Source organism: Peromyscus maniculatus, chromosome 5 (genome assembly GCF_049852395.1).
Source record: "Peromyscus maniculatus bairdii isolate BWxNUB_F1_BW_parent chromosome 5, HU_Pman_BW_mat_3.1, whole genome shotgun sequence".
Lineage (NCBI taxonomy): Eukaryota > Metazoa > Chordata > Mammalia > Rodentia > Cricetidae > Peromyscus > Peromyscus maniculatus.
The window spans coordinates 45817000-45837978 of NC_134856.1; the positions used below are offsets into that span (position 1 = coordinate 45817000).

At 41.4% G+C, this 20979-nt stretch overlaps 1 protein-coding gene across 1 annotated transcript in view; it reads left to right on the forward strand.

Annotated features, from left to right (window-relative positions):
* Positions 1 to 2476: 2476 nt before the first annotated feature.
* Positions 2477 to 20979, forward strand: part of Cntnap4 (contactin associated protein family member 4) — a 282485-nt gene continuing 263982 nt past the window's right edge. Inside the window, exon 1 of the mRNA XM_006974070.4 lies at positions 2477 to 2693. Coding sequence (XP_006974132.1) covers positions 2603 to 2693 — 91 coding nt within the window. The 5' untranslated portion in view covers positions 2477 to 2602. The remainder of the gene's footprint in view (positions 2694 to 20979) is intronic.

A 20979-nucleotide genomic window follows, 5' to 3' on the forward strand; every position in this document is an offset into this window, starting at 1 on the left:
ATGTAAGCAGTAACAAGTTTTAATAGTTTAACTTTTTCTTCTGGAAAGCTCGACTTTCCTGCCAAAGCAACAATTTTACAGAATGTCAAATCCATCTTTCCTTCCTTCCTTCCTTCCTTCCTTCCTTCCTTCCTTCCTTCCTTCCTTCCTTCCTTCCTTCCTCCCTCCCTTCTTCCCTTTCTCCCTCCTTCCTTCCCTCCCTCTCTCCCTCTGTCCCTCTGTCCCTCCCTCCCTTCCTCTCTCTCTCTCTCCCTCCTTCCCTCCTTCCTTCCTTCCTTCCTTCCTTCCTTCCTTCCTTCCTTCCTTCCTTCCTTCCTTCCTTCCTCCTTTTTCTCCTTGTTGAGACAGGGTCTCTCATAGCCCAGGCTTGCTTCAGATTTGCTCTGTTGCTGAGAATGACCTTGACTTTCTGATCCTCCTACCGCCACTCCCCAAGAGCCAAGATTACAGGCATGCACTACCATACCTCTTTTATGTAGTGCTGGCAGTCAAACCCAGGACCTTATGCCTTCTAGGTAAATACCCTATCAGCTGAGCTACATCTTCCACCCTCTATGTTTCTTTTTTACTCAGAGCAGCACTCTGGACAACGCAGTCTCACAGAGGCCTAAAAGATCCACTCTTCCTTCTGTAGGCACAAGGTATTTTCCTCAAATGATCACTTTAATAATTTAATCAGATAATAAGTTTCAGATAGCATGTAACTTAAATTACCCCCTCAAATAATTACTGATATAAATTGTTAATATATAGCTGTTTTTCTTGACATCTTATGGCTTGAAAGCCAAAGTTAGGAATTTAGGTCTAGAAACACAGAAAATACTCAGGCCCTGCTTTTCTTCCCCCTGATATTGGTTTTAAAGACTGGAGTTTTTGCAGGGGTATGGGGTGGGTATGAACTCTGATATGAGGGCAGCAAGCCTTAGGCTGAGATCAGTAGAATCAGAACCAAAAAACCAAGTCCAGCTTTCTTCAATTCACTTCCTAAGTCAATGACCCTTCAAATCATTCCCTTCTCTGTTCTTGGTTTTCATCTGTAAAATAGGAGAAGCAAAACTATCCATTCAGCTTTGTTTGAAGTCGAGAGCTAAACAATTATGCTTGGTTTATGGATGGATCTCTCATTCCACCCCCTTTTCACAGCCCAGCAAGGCTGCTGATGGGAAAGGTTTGAGCTTCTCCCTGTTCCAAGCATCAAGATGTTGCTTGCGAGCTCCTGGATTCCTGTCTTTACAGCACCCAGCTAATCAGCAGGAAGGCATCTTGACATTTATTTTAAAGAGATGATTTACCCTCTCTGACACCATGCAATGTGCCACTCTGTATGGGGTCTTAGCTTTATCATCTAAGTGATTTAATATTCTGCACAAGCAATAGTACCCATGGAGTGGCCATTGGAAGAGTATTCTCTGTAGTAGTTGATCTTGTGTGTGTGTTTGGGAGAAGGTTCCCTGTTTTCAGTATTCCATCATTTTCCATTCTGGGCCCTCTGGGAATTACTATTGAAGAACACGATTGTGGAATGCTGCCTACTCACAGAAGGATGCGTGCATGAAACTCAATCTACCCAGAGCACTCCACTGGTGGATTTGTATTCCTGAAGCACCAACTAAAATAAGAAATGTTAATTTCTTGCAGACTATTATCAGATGATTTTTAAATATCTGCCAAGCAGGAATGTCTGTTCCCATGTGAGGAATTTCCGTAATAAAATCTTGGCACCAGAGCACAAGGCGATAGTTTTATAGAAACAGAGAAAAACAGCAAGCGTTTTCCCCGAGGACAGTTTTAGCTACAATTCACCAATGCTTGCTTTGTTATTTCTGTCTTATTTTATGCTTTTGTTTTGAAACATAATGCAATTTTACCTGGATACACTCCCGAGCAATCAGGAAATAGCTCAGTATGTTGGTTGGCACTGCCAAATACAAGACCTGCGGAAAATCAGAAGGCTTCACCGCCTGGCCTCTTCCCCCACCCACAAGGCTGGCAGGGTACAAAACGGGTTAAGGCTTATTGAGAATAGAGAGGAGGGGAGGGAGCCCCGAAGAGGCCAGGAGCAGCGGGCAGCACCTCCAGTCCAGCTTCCATCACCTGCAGCCGCTGCGAAGCTCAGAAAGCTGCTAGCTGCTGCTGTGCTTTTGGGAGGAGGGAGGAGGTAGGATGCTGAGGACAATTTCTAGGACCGCTGCGAGGAGTGGGCGTGGCCTCGGCGGCGGCAGTGTGTAAGCTTGTCAGGACAGATGCTGGTGGCTTTTCAGTGAGGAACCAGGGCTTGGGGGGAGGGTGGCGAAGAGAAGGAGAGAGAGAGAGAGAGAGAGAGAGAGAGAGAGAGAGAGAGAGAGAGAGAGAGAGAGAGAGAGAGAGAGAGAGAGAGAGAGAGAGAGAGAGAGAGAGAGAGAGAGAGAGAGAGAGAGAGAGAGAGGGGGGAAGGAGAGAGCAGCAGCGCGTGAGAGGAAGGAGGGAGGGAGGGAGGGAGGGGGAAAGAGAGAGCCAGAGAGCTAGAGATACTGAAGACTCAGTCGGTGCTGGTGAAGGACCGAGGAGAACCTGTCTTCAGCGCCCCGAGCCACTCGAGATCTTTTGGGGAGCTCAAAAAATTATGAATATGGGATCTGTCACTGGAGCTGTCCTCAAGACGTTACTTCTGTTGTCTACTCAAAACTGGCACAGAGTGGAAGCTGGAAATTCATGTAAGTACACAGCAAATGATTTAAAACTTGCAGGGGGGCTACGCACAAAACTTTGATTCTGTTGTTTTCATGATTAATCTTTTCAACTGGAATCGCTGCGGGGGGCTAGGCGAAGCACCACAGGAGAATTGTGCAAATAGGACCAGGTTCCTTTTGGTCTGGTCAAAATATGCAAAATGTTATCTGGACTATTTTTTTTTTTTTTACTAGCAGAATCTCACTCTCCTTGAATATTCATTGAGAATAGTCAACTTCTAGTAAAACATTAAATTAACATCTTCATCAGGGACTAGCCCGGGCACCTTTCTTTAGGTTTTTGAATTTCGTTGGGATTATTTGGCGAGCAGGAAAACAACCGGCAGACTCGATATTCTGCTGCATTAGCTGAGATTTCTGAAGTTTGCGATTTAGCAGTAGCTGGCTGCATCTCTAAAATGATGCAGGCTAATAACTGAAACATACTGCAGACTTCACGGGCAGGCAGAATTGGTGGAGGCTGAGAGCTCAGCACTGAAGAGCCCTGTTCTCACGGAGAAGAGCACTCCTGGATGGGCACCCAGCCCTACATCTGGTTTAAAGGAAAATGTGAAGGTGATTTTTCTCCCCTCTTAAGTAGTGTTCTCTAGTGGCTGAATTTTCAACTTCATGTGTTTGTGATTGATTGTCTTGGTGCTGAGTTCATTGATTCAAGGAACATTCGTTACCGCCTCGTTGCTTAATTTACATACCACCCCAAATACATTGGCCAACTCTTTCACCAGCTTGCCATTAGAGATAGGAAAAGTTTTGAAAGTTTATATTTGGCTTAAATTCTCTAAATGGAAGTGTTTTCCCTTTTGCCGTGCATGATAAACAGCTCAGCAAACACAACTTTTTTTCTTTCTTTCTCTGATTTTAAAGGCAAGCCTTATCTGCTTTACATTACAAGAAAGGGTTACAAGGCCCGTGCAGGAACGGAGGCCACTGCTGTATTGCCAGGTTGAGGTTTGGGAGACAAGAAACTGGCAGCTCTCTGCTGTAGAAACCTCCTTTGACTTCACTGGAGTGTTCTCATGCAAAACACTGGGAACTCACTTTCAGGAGCTCTAGTCCATCCAGGCTACGCTGCCAGGCACCGTGGTGATTTTGTGCTTCCATTTGCAGGAGCTCATTTAATATCACATTTTATCTGCCACTCTGCAAAGGAGAGAACCTCACTCCTGGGGCTGCACTGTGTTTCCCATTCAATTTTAAACGGGATGTGTGGGAAGTTCTTTAAGTCAATATAATGTGCATTGTTCCACCCAGTCAAAATCTTAGTGGTCCTGTGGTGATAACCTTTGACTAGCAGGTTAGCAAACAAACAAACAAACAGGGACCACAAGAGACCAGACCCCAGGCAAATGAAGTTCTGTGGCAAAGGTGTGATTCCTCCTGAAGCTGCACAAGTTCCGTAAAGAGGGATCACTAGAGGTCACTGTTGCGATGTGAAGCACATCACAGGCTCCATTCCCTTGAGCTGGGCAGAGCTTCACCCTGGCCTAATGCAGTTTGTCTTTCCAATGCATTCACTGCCTGTGGTTCAGTTTGCAGTATATTAATATGAATAATTGGGTGGTGAGTGGTTGATGTTTGTCTGCTTACTTGAAACCCAATGTAAAGTGTAGCCAGAAGATCGGCATTAAAGGGTTTTCTTCCACAGTATATCTTCTTAGCCAAGGAAAAGTGAGCAGCTGAGGTTTGAGGAGGGGCCAGGGTACTTGTCTGCTTGACTCTGGTTGGGCCTCTCACTGGTGCAGTTTCAGTGTTGGATCTGGATCCATTGGGGTTTGAGTTCTCTACAAAGGCATTGGATAAACTCAGTGAGCCTAGAATTGAAATTATCAGGAGTGCTTAAATATTAAAGTTGGAATTCTTGGTTAGCAGACATGCTTAAGAGTTGTCTTCTCTTCAAGTGCCCAAATTCATAATTCAGTGGCTTCAGATAATTAAGGTGACTTTTAGTAATTTCATATTGTATCTTGACAATGTGATTTGCAAATGTAGATTCAAAAGATTTCATTTCCTAATTTTTATATTAGTCCTTAGTTTTTACATTTTGGAGGTGTCAGGGTTCACTTGTTGCTGGGTGAGGATGGAAAGGTCATTTTTGGAAGACTGAGCATGTATTATGTGTTTAGGAACAAGGGTGCAAGTGAGCTAAAAGACAGGTGACTAACTAGCACAAGCATCTCAGAGTCTTATGAGGCCTCCAATAACTCTTCTGAACCAGATTGTATATTAACAAGAGGTGAATCAATCTTAAATCCCCCTAGTAAAGTCAGGGGGAACTGAATATAAGAAAAAGAAAATTAAAGGCTGGTCTCTTGGGTGAATGCAAACACCTTTCTTCTTAGTTACAACTGACTCACAAGGAGAGAAATCTGTCATCCACTGAGTCAGCCTTTGGGTAACAATAAGAACATTTGCCTAGGGGACTCTGTAAACCTGGGATTAGCTGAACTCTAATTTGAATATTAATTGATCTAATTAATCAACTGGGAAATTTGCATTAGAAAGATTCCATGCAAACACAACTGCCCCTACCTCTCTCTTTCTCATATGCGCGCGCGCGCGCGTGCGCGCGCGCACACACACACACACACACACACACACACACACACACACACACACACATACACACACACACAAACATCCCTATGTGTAAGTACAGATTGCTAACCCATGTGCCTGTAGTCAGTGACTCTGTGACTCTGGTCAGTACCTGTGAGTTGCATTTTTTGCTTCTGGGGTCCCATATGACATTTCCAAGCTGTGAACCAGCACCCAGGTTTTACTTTTGGTCCAGGTCAAGATAAGTTTGCTACTACACTGAGCCATCCTTTGCATGCAAACACGGCGACAGGCATCCTTGCACACGAGCTTGCTCTCCTGGTTCTCTTTGGCTTCTTCACTTCCTTCTAAGAAAGATGTACTATAACAGGGAAGTTATTTATTTTACACTTATACTTAAGAATGCACAATTTCTGAATATGACAGTTTTTGGGGTTAAGGCACTATATAAGAAGGATGGGATGTAACTAGTAAGGCTGGGAGGGGTTTTGATTTTGGTTTCATTCTTATAGCTCACATGATGGAGGATACACTGAGCCCCACTCTGAGAATCATTAACACCCACCAAATAGCTCACTAATGATTTAATTAGAAGTTAGCTTCTGTCCATGTCCTTTTTTCCCCCTTTAATTGAAATCAGGGATCTATGTCTGATATCTACCCTGAAGGAAGTACGAAAGAATATGATAAAATCAATACCAAAGAAAGGTAACTGCCTGAGTAGATGATCATTCTTACCAGGTCCAACCCAGATCCAATTCAACAGATCCTCATTATTAAAATTCAGTTTTGTAGTTCTTTCTAAAAGCTTCCTCTTGTTCTCTTCCCTCCCCTAGATGTGCATCTGTAATAAAAGAATGAAGTATCTAGAGTGTGATAACCAAGTTCTGATAGATATGATTCATGACACAGTGTGTGAATGGCTGGCCCTTGGAAGTGACCATCAGTGGGTTCTTGGACTCACTCTCCTAGGATCATTTACATTTGTCCATTTATTGCATCACCTCTGGATCATTTATGATCTTTTTGTGCATGGTTAACATAGCTTATAAGCCAACATGGAGACCAAACATGACTTCTGTATGACACTTAGGGCTTAATTAAAGCAGTAAATACTGTTGTTGTCTTTTGAAACTGGTTTTGGAATTCATATCACATAGAAACAATTAGAGTCAGTCTGTATGTCAATGGACCTTTTTCTTTTTTCCTTGAAAATAGATCAATGGAATTGTGTAAGGTCATTGGAAAGAGGTTGTAATATTTAGCTCAGAGGTTGGCAGAGTCTGGACTATGAGTCAAATCTGGCCTCATGCCTGTCTTTGTATGGCCTATGAACTAACAGTGGGGTTTGAATCTTTACCTGAAAAAAAAGAAAGAAAAAAGAAAAGAGAATTCTTTGTGGGACAAAATGGCAATGTGAAATTTGAGTTCATATTTATATTAATTGATAAAAAGGTCTTACATCATTCATTAATCATGCAAATACTGAAGGAGCTGCTCATACTACTGGTAAGTATAACAGGGGAATCCTTCACTTCCATATTTTCTTTATGTTTCTCCTGAGTGACTATTGCTGAGAAACCTCATTTTCAAGACTATGCAATCTCTGCATTTGTTAGTAAAGTTTCACAGTGTTTTGGTTTCGAAGTGGGCATTTTTAATCTCAAGTAATTGCATTACTATGCAGTGCTTGATAAAGCCTGTGAGCAATTTCACCTCAGACTTGGGATGAAAATTCTGCTGTTACTTCACATTTTCATGAGCATAGAATATTCTATTCTATACAAATCAGAAAAGATTTGGAATCAAATTGATTATGTGAGGGAAACATTCTTGTTTGAAGAGTGTTCTTGCTTTGAAAGTAACTCAGCAGCTTCCCCAAAATGCTCAAATTGGCAAACTTTCTAGAACAAATTGAAAAATAGATTTTCATTTAAGCACAACCCACTGAGAATTCACAATAATTAAGCAAGTGCTTTCCACCTACTCATGCCAGCGTAATTAATTTGTATGTAAATATCTTGTCCATTTGGAATTGTATTTACCTTTGATTTCCAGAAACTGATCATTAGGTTAATTTTATTTATATTACACTATTTACAGCACTTAAAAGAGTAAGTTAAAATGGGATAGGGTATACTATTTGTATTGTAATTTAGAAATGGCTATTTGTTAAAATTTTATTTTTTTTATAATTTATTCTTTTTTTCTTTTGAGGCAGGGTCTCATGTAGTCCAGGTTTCCTGTGAACTTGCTATGTCTGACCCGCAACTCCTGACTCTCCAGACTCTGCTCCCAAATTCTTATATTACAGACATGTGCCACTAAGAGCAGACCATACTTTGTGTTTTGTTTTGTTTATTTGTATTTTTGAGACAGGAAGTCATTATATAGCCCCGGATGGCCTAGAATTCACCATGTAGGTCAGGGTGGCCTGGAACTCACAGAGATCCACCTGCTTCTGCCTCCTGAATGCTAGATTAAAGGTGTAAGCCACCACACCTAGCTCTTAGTAGTGTCTTAACAGTTCTGCTTTAAATGATGATTCTGACTTCTCATCAAAGGGCCATTTTTTTTTGAGTCTAAGAACATCTTAAGATGTGACCTAGGATGGGTCTTAATAAGAAATGAGGCAACTGACTCACAACTATCTATTGGACACAGATGCTAAGGGATAGTGACCTTGACAGTCCAAAGTGTTGAATGTGGTCTAGCATTAGAATATCAGTCTGGCTTCACAAATGCCCATTTTTCTGCTTAGAATGAAAATCTCTTTTATCTCAGATCAATCAATACTGGACCTTTAATGTTGTCAACTAATGAATCATTTGACCTTTAAATTGCCAGTTAGCCCCAGATTAGCGAAGAGATCCTTCACTCTTTATGTTGTTTGTTTGTTTGAGGGGGAGTCTCAGGTAGTCCATGCTGACTTTGAACTCTGGATCCTCCTGTCTCAAAGAGCTAAGATTACAGACATGCACCACCAGGCCCATAATCAGTGTCCTTTAAAAAACATCTTTTTCTCTCCTTTGTACTGACTGAAAGTTTGCAGAATACAAACACTAGGAAGATAAGACAACATGGCCACACAAATCCCAAGAATGCATATTCATATTCGTAGCTTATTATTTTTGCTGAAATAATAAAAGTTTGCATACTTTGATCTGATTTCCCCCATTGCTTATGGCTTATTATTTTCTATTTTTATTGATTCAAACATTTTGGCATCAGTGACTTGTTTGATATGTATCTAGAATTATTGCTGTTTTCTTGTTAGTTAGAATGATGGAGAAGGATTAATCCTCACAGAATATGTGTTTCAGATAAGAGTCGCTTTGTGAATTCACCACGTTCTTGAGGTTGAAGGTGTTTTGCTGTTGTTGTTGGTAGAATGAGCCCCAACTACCCAGATGACTAACACTACTGTATTAGTGGCTCTTCTAGAAGAAATCTTTCGAATACTCTTTAACAAGCAGAGCTCCAGAACACACCATGAATTGGAGCATCAGATGCTGCAGTTGGTTGGAGTTTGCTCATCTCAAAGAAAAAAAATGCTCAGTGCGATGTGATGGCACACCTGTAATTCCAGCACACGGAATGATGAGGCCGGAGGATCATGAATTTCAGTACAGACCCAATTAGATAGTGAGATCCAGTTTGATAAAATCCAAGGGCAGAGGATGCATTTTTGTGGTAGAACACTTGACTAGCATGCTTACGACCCTAGACTTCTAGAACTTCCCACTGACACCACAGAAATGTAAAAAGAGTGCTAAAAGAAAGAAAGAAAGAAAAAAAGAACGGAGCTCTAGGAAAGCCTGTTGTGATTGTCTGAAGCCTTTCTTTAAGGAAAACACACTCACCGATGAGTGGAATACATGTCTTCAGAAGTAACAGCTTATTTGTAATTCTAAGTTACGATAGCATTTGTAAAATTTTAAAAAATCTTGGTGTGTGTGTGTGTGTGTGTGTCTGTGTGTGTGTGTGTCTGTGTGTATCTGTGAGTTTACATGCACCACATGTGTGCAGGAGCCCTCAGAGGCTAGAAGAGTATACCAGATTCTCTGACATGAGCTGCCATGTGGGTATTGAGAACTGAATCCATCCATGTCCTCTGCTAGAGCAGCAAGGGCTCTTAACCTCTGAGCCACCTCTCCAGCTCTTACCGTACATTTATAAATGAGAATGATGTCAGGTAGGCTGAATGTCACTGGGTTATATCAATTTGGGGGAGGGGGAGGCAACTTTGATGTCAGATTTCAGCATTCAAATTTCTTCAGTGAGCTCCAAGGCTGTAGTCTGAGCTTGGATTTCAATCAAATGTTTCTGTCTTTACACATGCATGTTTACAGCTCTGTGACTTTCATGGCTGGCCTTTTTGTTTTTAATCTATAGTTGGGGTACCCCAATATGCCAGCTAGTTTTCCAAGGGTATGGTGTTGGTAAAGACCCAAATCTGCTATTACGATACAAGAAAGCTGCTTTTGTCCTCAATCAGCTTTCAAAAGGTGGAGTTTGTATAGCAATATCTTTTGCAAAGGCATTCACATACATGACATTTAAAACTACAGCTCAAGACATGATGGCATGTGTGCACGTCAAGTGTCTTCCTCATTACCATCTTAGCTCCATGTGGTGATTGGAAAGAGAGTATATGCCAGGTTTTTTGTCCCTTTCCAATGGAATTTTTTTTGTCATGGTTCATGGAAAAGCAGTACTTTGACAATAAAATTGGGGAAATCTCATAACAGGATGTAAAAATGAGCCTGTTTATGTTACAGTTAATGAGTCATTCCAATGTAATAATTGGAAAAGTGAGTGAAGCCTGCAAACATTTGACATTTTAAGTAGTTCAAAATTAGTAACTATAAAATTTTTAATGCATAATTATTTAATAGTGATGGGATTTATCTAGAAGGGTTTTAAATCACAAAAGAAAAAATGGAATAATATGTATCATATCTATAGCTCTAATTACTTTTTTTTTAAAAAAGTAAGTTCCTCTCATTAGCAATTGTCTGTAATAAGACATTATGTGCTTCTAAATCACAAAACACATATTTGTTTCCATGACCACCCCCCCACTGGCTATTATGGTGCTTAAAAATGGGATCATAGGTTGATACTAGTCTAGAAGTAATGTAAATATATAAATTCACTGTCTTCCTAAAGTACATTTATTGTGTAATTGCTAGATGAATTGTTATTTTATTACTTGACTTAGCAGTTTCAACCTACAGAGATTGATTTTGAATGTTCTCTGAATAACAAATATACCGATGAACTCTCAAGAACTGGTTCTGAACCAGGGCTTGGTAGGTACCTGGGTGAATTGAGCAGACATTTGAATCTCTTGGTTCATGACAGAGGTCCTAGTATCTTCCTGTTAGTATAAACCAATACCTACTAGAGGGAGTCTGGAAGAATTTGGGAAAATTAAATGTCTAGGCTAATAGCTTTGCTTTAAAATATTGCATATCCACATATATACCATATATATATTTATGTATATAGACATATATACATGTATAAATACATACACAAGCATATGGTCCTTTAGACTCGTCATTTAAAATCTGTTGATTATCAGGAGACAAGGAAATAGAAAGGCATTAATTTGAAAACAGTCTTTAAGGGACTTGAGTTACTGAGATAAAATTATCAAGTGTGTGTGTGTGTGTGTGTGTGTGTGTGTGTGTGTGTGTGTGTGTGTGTGTTGGAAGGCATTTAGGAAGGGATTAAGGATTGGGGATTTCAGGACATACCCATTACCCATGGGAGTACTTTTTGAATTAAGTTGTGTTAAGACACAGAAGAAAGTTGTGTTTCACTTGCTGTCCATACCACAGTCATCTCTAATATAGTTGTAAAACAGTGTGTGGAGATAAATATTTTACCCTGATGTGAACACTATCCAATATGTATATGTATTAAAATATATGCTGCCCTATAAACATGTACAATTTCCTTGTTGTATTGAAAAGAAACCCATCACCACTGTCCTGGTTAGCGTTAGCGTCAACTTGACTCGGCCTAGAATCATCTGGAAAGAGTTTTAATTGAGTAGTTGTCACTATCAGGTTGGTCCATGGGCATATCATGAGGGATTGCCTTGATTATTGATTGGTATAGGAGTGGCACCATTCTATATGGGAAGGTAGTCATGGGCTGATTAAGAAAATATGAGCCTGAGAAAGGCAGCAAACAGTGCTCCTCCATGGTTACTGCCTGCCAGTTCTTGTTTGAGTTTCTGCCCTGACTTCCCTAGGTGATGGCCTGGGATCTGGAAGTATAAGCCGAATAAATTCTTTCTTCCCCGAAGTTGTTTTTGGTCAGAGTGTTGTATCACAGCAACAGAAAATAAACCAGAACAAGCCCCAACAGCCAAAGGAAAAACTGTGTAGGATTAAAATTGAGCAAAATAAGCTGCCTATGGTGGTGCCCTTGGGGGCTGAGGCAGGAGGACTGCAAGTTTGAGATCAGCCTTGGCCATATCGTAAGTTCAGAGTTCAAGGTCAGCTTGGGAAATATGGTCTCTAGTTCAGTGGAAAAAAGAGAGAGAACATAAAGTTGGGATGAGGTGCTGGTGGGAGTCTGGGATCAGTTGGAAGTGGCCAGTTGGAGTAGATAGGATCAAGGAAGCACTTTGTATACATGTATGAAATTCTCAGAGAAGAAATAAAGATATTATATTAAAAAGCCAAAAGACAATAAAGCATAATAAAACATTCACAAAATGTCTTTGGAGATCCTGTTTAAATTTACTCCAAACATAGACAGCTCTATTTGTCTTTTATAATTTCAAACTCCATTATTTTGTAGAGTGTGGTATGGTTTTGCTAATATTTGACTCAACTTTCTATCAGCCCCTAAATTCCAGTTTTTGTCCCCATGACATAGAGGGTGAAAAAACAAAACAAAACAAAAAAATGTCAGGAGAGCTTCTGGCGTTACAGCCACGGGGCAAATCAAAGCATAATTTAGCTCTCACAGATAGTGGAGTGGAGTGATGCTGGTACCCAGAGCAGGACATTACAAACAGAGTTTAGCACTTGCCACATCATTCAGTTTTATCTCTCAATTTGGGCTGATTTTAAACAAAAAGAGTCTATCTCCAAGGCAGAAAGCTGCATGGATGCTCACTGATCTTCATAGTTAAGGATTTATAATACATATTTACATTTGCCATGTTTTAGATGTTTAGGACTTAATTAAAAGAACATTGCTAAAATAAAAGCAATTCTGTCTAAATTGGTGGCGAGGGAATTCTGTGCGAGGTTATAAAGCTGCTCAATTAGGCGCTTTTGTGGCACAGCGTGTATGATTCCAGGCTTGTTTGAACTGTTGTGCTTTTGTGTGCAGACTATTTTACCACCCTGTTAAGAAAACATGACGCATGTCTAAAATGTCATGATTGCTACGTCTCTAGTATCATGAAATGTATAATCTTTCCTGTAAACCACTACCACCAAAATAAAGCACCCCCCCAAAAAAAACAACAACAACAAACACCAGATAACCAGAAAAAGAGTTTAAGGAAAGCAAAGAGCAAACATGGAAGATAACACTTGGTTTTCTAAACCCACAGCATCCTTCATTACAAAATGGAACAAGAAAACATAAACTACTTCCTTACCAAATATAGTGTCTATTGAAGAGAGGGGAACGAAGTGGGCTCATAAAAACTGAGTGTAGAGCATTAAGGTACTAAAAATAAAATTTTACCCATAATAATTTGCTCTGTTTAACACGTGAAACTGAGATTAAATTTGTTTTCTTTTAAACTAGTTCTCCTTGTGAAATGACCATATTTGTTTTTTTGCGTGGTGGGGGAAGGGTGGGAGGAGGCCTTTATGTGCTTGCCCGTGGAATGACTTTTTTTTTTTTTTAAGGTAGATGTGTATTATTGCAACATAAAGGAGATTAGTGAGAAGACAATGTATGTAGTGTCATTAATCACCAGAACATTCTCCAGAGACGAGGCCAGGAAGTTCTCTGTTCCTCTGAGTTAGCAGAATCGAGCCTCCTGTGATCATGTTCCTCTTTCATTTTCCTGGATGTAAGGGCGATCTGGCTGTGACATCTGTCATGTTTAGCAATTGCCAGGACTGACTTGGCTGATCTGGCTGGTGTGGCAGCTGTCCCCTCTTCCTTCCTCGCGCCCCAACCCAAGCATCTCTACTTCATCCATTCCTTATTAGGCAATATTTTAAAAATATTACACATTACTGCCTGTTAGGTAAGCCCGACAAAACATGTCCACATATTTGACCCATGTTAAAGCGTTCAGTTTTGCAGAAGAACAAGTCTTGCTTTATGGCAATCTTCCACTGCAGCGAGGAGGTTGCTTCAATGTTCAGACCAAAGTTACCAGCACGGTAGCCTATGGGCTGCAAGGAGCCCCCTGTCTTCCTGCTCTTGCCTGTGTTTACTGCTCTTTCTCCCCGCCCCCCCAATCCTGCTGTCGGCACGTGTCCTCTGCCCTCCCTCTTTTAGTCCGCACTCTGTTGTTGTCTTTACGTTTTGGTAATTCCCCCAGAATCTCATCCCACAAACATTTCTGGAAAATTTCTTAAATGTTATTTGACTTTTTATTATTGGGGAGGGGGGACACACACGCCACAGCATGAGTTTGGAGGTCAGAGGACAATTTTGTGGGGTTGGTTCTCTTCTCCTAATTTTATGTGAGTTCTGGGGGTGGTCATTTCAGGTGGGCAGGCTTGCACAGGAAGTGCCTTTACCAGCTGAGCCATCCTACTGGACTCTGGAAAACTTTTTTCCCTGTATTTACAGTTGTGTGTGTGTGTGTGTGTGTGTGTGTGTGTGTGTGTGTGTGTGTGCATGTGTGCATGTGTGTGTATGGGTATGTGTGTGTTTGAATATGTGTATGTGTGGTGCATGTGTATAGGTGTATATTTTGCATTTGCGTGGTTGCACTGCTTATGTTTCCCTTGGAGACTGATTTTGGAACTCATTCTCCATTGCTCTTGTACCACATTCATTGAGGTAGGATCTCTAAATCAGCAGAGATCTTTGGTATGGTTAGTCTCAGTAACCAGGGTGCTCTGGAAATCCATGTCTCCACCTTCTGAGGCTGGATTAGAGGTGGGCTGCTGTGCCCACCTGGCATTTACATGGGTGTCTGGGTATATGAACTTTGGCCCTAGGCTTATGTGCCAAGAACTTAACCACTGAGTAATTGCCTCAGCCCTGCAAATCTCTTTAAAATCAATTTCACCCCCTTCCTCTGTGGGGTCTTCCCTGAGCAAACTGCCTCAACTGTCATCAGTTCCTGGCAGGAATCCCCTCTCACTCGAGTGCTGGCCTGGTCCGAGCAGGAAAGCTGGAATTGAAGATAGGCTTATTTACAAAAGTGTAAAATCTCTGAAAAGTGAAGGTATTGCTTTGATAATGTTTGTAAGCACACTAGTATAGTGCCTGGGCTGTAGAGAGTTCTCAGTAAAGGTGGGAGAAAATCCATGAATAGCTTGTATTCTATTTTCTAGTTGAAACATTAGTGTCATAGGTAAATCAGAAGGATGTCTGCTATTCAAATGAATAAGAAATCCATTTATATTTGGTGGACTCCTCCTCCCTTTAAGCTAGCCTTTTACAATTTTGCCATTCTGTTTTCCTCTATTGCATTTTAATTTTGTTAGACTGAGTCTGTTTCATGCTGTCAGTAATGTTGGGTGTATTTCCCTGGGCTGACCTACTGTTGTCTCTCTCTCTCCTCCTCTTTCTTTATCTTTTTCTAAAAAATAAAGCAACTGTAGTTTGAGAGGCTACTGGCTCAAATCATTTTGATTAAGACTCTCAGAGGACAGGTCAACACACACAGACACAGACACACACACACACACACACAGACACACACACACACACACACACACACACACACACACATACACACACACTGAGCATAAACTGACTGCCGAACAGCTATCCTGGGTCTGTCCACCTTGGTAACAGCCCCTGAAGACAGTCTGTAAGTTGGAAGTTGTACACAAGGGACCTCCAGCTTTCCAAGGGGGACATTTTCAGCTTTTTATCTACCTCAATTTCAATTATTCTTTATGAAGATTTACATTCTCTTTTCTTTTAATCATTTTTATATTTTTCCTATTTGTTTACTTGTTTATTTATTTATTTTTGAGACAACGTCTCTCAATGTAGCCCTGGCTGGCCTGGAACTTTCTATGCAGCCCAGGGTGGCCTACAACTTACAGCAGTCCTTTTGTCTCTGCTTCTCCTGAGTGCCAAGAGGATAGTCACATGACAACATTCCCCGTTCTTTTTTATGGTCTTTGGTTGGAAAACTTCCCTCATATACAGAGAATAGGGAAAAACAAACAACACCAACAATTCAGAAACCAAAGGTCCCCGACCCCCCCCCTTTTTTTTTTTTACTTTTCCCTTTCCTCACTGACTTTGTCAAGAAGGAGCCAGCCTCTTCCCTGATTTTATTTTGCATGGAATGTACACATGATGTTTCTTGTTGCCTGGAGCAGGTTTTGCCTGCATTGATGGGTTCTTAACTTTTAATTTCCTCTTTTAATTGCACACATGCTCATTTTTAAAATAATGATTTTCTTATAAAACCCTACCACATCTTTTCAAATTCCTTTCACGTTTCTTCCTTCTCATGGTGCACATTTGTGATTTTTATTGCCAGAATTGTATAGTTCACAGCTAACCACAAGTGTTGACACATGCTGTCATTAACAATGACAGATATTCCTTTTGCATTAGGCTCTGTGGATGCTGAGGTAGTGGAGTATGGACTCTTCTTTTTCATTTCCCTCTTACATAGGCCTGTGAGGCAGGTGATGACCCCTCTACAAAATAGAAAACCAAGACCTGGAAGGTTCTAGAGCTTACGTGTGGCTATGCATCCACTGACTTCACCCCCAACCCCTGGGAACGAGTACATCATCTTCTCCATGAACCTTGAAAATCACCTCTTCTGAGTGTTGCAGCACACCTGTACCCTTTCTCAGGGTCTCTTTTAGGCATGGCACATTGTTCCTGTTGTAAGTATGTATTTTAGGAGATGCAGAGATGACTCAGCAGTGAAAAGTATCCGTTATTCTTTTAGAGTTTGGTTCCCAGCACCCATGTTGGGTAGATCACAGCTACCTGTAATTCCAGACAAATTGATGTCCTCTACTCACCTCCCAAGGCACCCACACTAATGTGCATATACCTTTCCCCCAAAACATACAGGCAGGCACACACACACACACACACACACACACACACACACACACACACACACCTATAGGCACATACACAAATACACAGGCACACACACACACATACATACCTACAGGCACACACACAAACGTACAGGCACAGGTACACACACACACACACACACACACACACACACACACACACATACACACCTAGAGGCACACACACACACACACACACCTACAGGCACACACATACACAAACATACAGGCACACACACACCTACAGGCATGCACACAAACCTACAGGCACGGACACACACACAGGCACTCACACACATACAGGCACACACACACACACAAACAAAATAAATCTTAAAATATGTATTTTGATTTTAAATTGGTGCATGATAACTAATGTGTTTCTAGGGTTGCAGCACGACATTTTGATGCACGTATACAATGCATAAGATGAGCCTAACTAGGACATCACCTGAAATATGTGCCATTTCTTTGTATTACAAAGTCACAAAATCTTTTTTGAAATAGCCAATTAGTTGCTATCAATTATAATTACATTCTGGGGATTGCTAGTTATTATTTTCTCATTGATTTAACAAAATGCATGACAAAAGCAGCTTCAGGGGGGAAGGATTTGTTCTGGCTCACCGTCTCAGAGCAGGGACGGCATCGCAGAGTTCATGGCGATGGGAGCAGTTAGCAGAGCCTCTCGTGTCTTTGTGGACAGAAAGCACAGAGCTAGACCTGAACTGGAAGTGGGCTGTACCTTCCAAGGTGAACTACATCTGCTGGCTAGCTCTTAGTCCCAGTGCTTCTAGAGCCTCCCCAAAGAGTATCACAGCTGGGGACCAAATGTTCAGATACATGAGCCTGAGGGGGTGGTGCAGGGCATGTCACGTTTAAACCTTACCACGTCCTATTGAACAAAATGATTCCTCTGTCAGGTACATCCACCCCCCCCCCCACATTCCCCCTGTCCTCTGCCCTCTCAGGCTCTGGTAACCACTAATATATTCTCTCCTTTAATAAGATCAATGTTTTAGCTTGCGCATGTGAGTGAGAACATGGTATTTGTCTTTCTGTGGTGCGATAAATTCCGAGATGATCCTTTTCTTTCTCTTCAAACATTCTGCCACTTGTATTTTAACCGTAAACTTTCTCAATGGTTAGAGAGAAACAGTAGGTGACAGGTAGGCAATAATAAAATTTTATCCTTTGCAAAAACTTTTCTCCACACCATCTTGCTTCCTGTTGCTCAAGATCCATACATACCCTCCATCTTTCTAGTCAGTGCCTCCTAGAACAGCATATTCAAGGTTGAAACTGTCCAAGGCACCAGGGAAAGCCAGCTCCTTCCTGCAATTGTGCAGTGCCTGGCTGAGCACTCTGCTGGCTTCACTTCTGTCTTCCATCAAAGCCTCTCTCATCCCCGCTGTGCAGAGGCACACTCCTTATGGCTGCGCAGTGCCTCTTCTAGCGCTGCCATAACAGAATATAACAGCTTGCATGCCTGGAGTAACAGGAATTCACGTTTTTCCACACTTCTGAACTCCAGGGTCAAGGGCAGAGGTCAGGGTTGGTTGATGGGGAGTCTTTTCTTTTGGTCTTGTGATGATTGTCTACTTCCCAAGTCTTCCAGAACATGGTAGTGTGCACGAATTTTTTTATGTGAGCATGAGCATACATATATGAATATATGTGTGTGAGTGCATGTGCACGTGTGTGTGTGTGTGTGTGTGTGTGAGAGAGAGAGAGAGAGAGAGAGAGAGAGAGAGAGAGAGAGAGAGACGGGGTGGGGGGGGAGGGAATGAGCTATTTTGTCTTTTCCTATTCTTATCTGGACATTAGTCCTGTTGGATTAGGGTCCCACCCTTAGGACATCATTTAACTATAATAATTACCTCTTCCAGTGTCTCATCACTAAATACCAACACATTGGCAATTAGGGTTTTTATACACCAATTTTTGGGGGTATGCATTTCAGTACATGGCAGAGGTTGACTGTTGCTGATCTGAAGAGAGATTTCTCAAGTCCAAAAGCATATATTTCTTTTACACATTGAGGCTTCTTTGACACATTGAAAAATGACAAAGTCACCCTCCATTTGGATGGATCCCTCTTTAGTGGCATTACTGAAGTCACTACTACTGTGCCCATCTATTGGCCAGTTGTTATAGGTTCACTACTGCCATCTCTTTCTTTTTATCAGCACCCTGTATTCTTTAGCTGCCGCTACCCAAGAGCTCCAAATACCCATAAGAACTGTGTACATTAATGATACAAAAAATGCTTTTCCATAAATTCGCAACAGTTCCCTATCTTTGAAGGAAGTCATTTCCCTTGAGCACATTATTGTATTTCCAACATTCCTTCCAACAGTCTCGGATATTCAGAGGATGGTAATTTATTGCCCTTTATTAAAATCACCTCTGTATTTACCACCATTATTCCCTTAGCTGTTACCTCAAGTATTATTTTTATCCCTTTTCAATTACATTCCTCTTTATGCTTCTGAGCTCTGGTGGTGGTGTGATTTACTCTGAGTGTTTTGTGTATCACACCCCGCCCCCCACCAAAGTGGATTGCATAATTTGTTTTCCCAGGTCCTTTCCCTGAACCACATAGTACAACTTCCTCTCCTCTGTCTAATCTCTCCATATCTATCCACATACAAACAAATAATAAAACCACCATCCTAATAACTTTTCATTTATATTTCATTAGCTATTTGACAATTTTGTAAAATGCATTCTGATCATATTCATTCTCTCTTCTAACTCCTCCCAGATCTACCACCCCCTTTCCTAACAATCCAACTTTGAGTCCTCTTGTTTTGTTTTGTTTTTTTTTTTAAACTCACAAGGTCCGATTTGTGCCTCCCATACACTCTTGAATGTACTACCATCAGTGGGAGCACAGTGGACCTACTTGAGGCTACACCCTTAAAGAAAAAAACACTTTACCTTTCCCAGCCAATATCAATTGCCAATAGCTCCTCTTCTAGGGGTGGGCCTTTGTGACTGCCTCCCTGCCTCTACGCTGGGGTTTCATCTGGCTTGAACTTGCACATGCCTTGTTCATGCTGTCACAATATTTGTGAGTTCATATGTACAAGTTCCCTGCTATGTCAGGAAAACACTGTTTCCTTCTTGTCATCGACCACTCGATGACTTTGGCTCTTCAAATCTGTCTATACCTTCTGAAATGATCCTTGAGGAAGAGGAGATGGGAGGTAGATGTGCCATTTAGGGCTGTCTGATGTCTCTTATTTTTTGCACCCTGACCAGTTGTGGGTCCTTGTAATTTCTTTTTAATCAGTTTAAAACTTGTCTAGGTTTGAGTTTGTCAAATGTCTTCTGAGTGGTGGGAGCCAGGACAGCTGTTCGTCGTATATTATTTCACTCCATGTAAACACAGCATCTGTTCCTGCCCAGTCTTTCCTCCTCTGTGTGTTCCCCTCCTCTCCTGTGAATTTCCCTCATGGCTAAATAGTCTTTTTTGTCTCATAGTAACTCATCAGATACATATGCACTTTCTCAAACATTTCTCTGTTTTAAACCAGTTGGTTGTGAATTGATTGATTTTTGAATGCTCTTAGTCTACCAGTGTCATCTTCTAGTAGTAGTTTACAGCTCCTTAGGAGTAAATCCTCTAAAATCGCAGTGTCTTAAGCCATTTACAAACGTCAATACCACGAACTGTTCAATGACATCCTCTCACTTTGTCTTGCAAGAATCCGGGCTTCCTTCACCTTTGGAAGAAGAAATTTAAAGCCACAGATAGTCCTCGCCCCCCCCCCCCCCCGCCCTCTCCTTTCTCAGGAATATGCAACCTGTATCTTCTCCAGGATGGTCTGTTCCAGCATGAATCAGCGGTGGTGGGGAGAGATTATCACATTTGACAGATCTCAGAAGCACATCTGTCATCCTCCAGGAAAGCCCCTCACTCATCAGTTGGTCTTGTCAGTTACATGTACAGGCATCTCCCCAGCCCTGAGCAGCATCACCAATTTTTCCTACATGTGTCCTCCACAGAACTCCTGCCTGCGCCCTCAGGGGGGCTGCTCCAGATACAGGTTTCCTGCTGTCACCTTCTGTGGAATGTCTTCTTCAGGTGGCATGAATCATCTTCTGGTGAAGAATCTCTTAACTGTGGCATCACGCCTCTCTTGGTCCTGATGTTGAGTTTCCTCTGGCAGTTTAGAGTTTTCTTTCTTCAGGAAAAATATGTATTTCTTTTCATCTCTTAGAGAAAAAGGTTCAGTGTTTCAAGGGAATGATGATCAGTGCTTTCTGCTTCCCTAGGGAAATCTGGGCACATTTAATTCACCTCTATGATTTTGGGTGGATACCATTTAAGGTGGGCTCCTGGAAATCAGGTCTATTTGGGTAACATCTTATGGGGCTTTGGCTGGTGTTTCTCATTAATTCCACCCCCCCATTTTAACAAAGAAAAAGAATACAGATTTCCTAGGCGC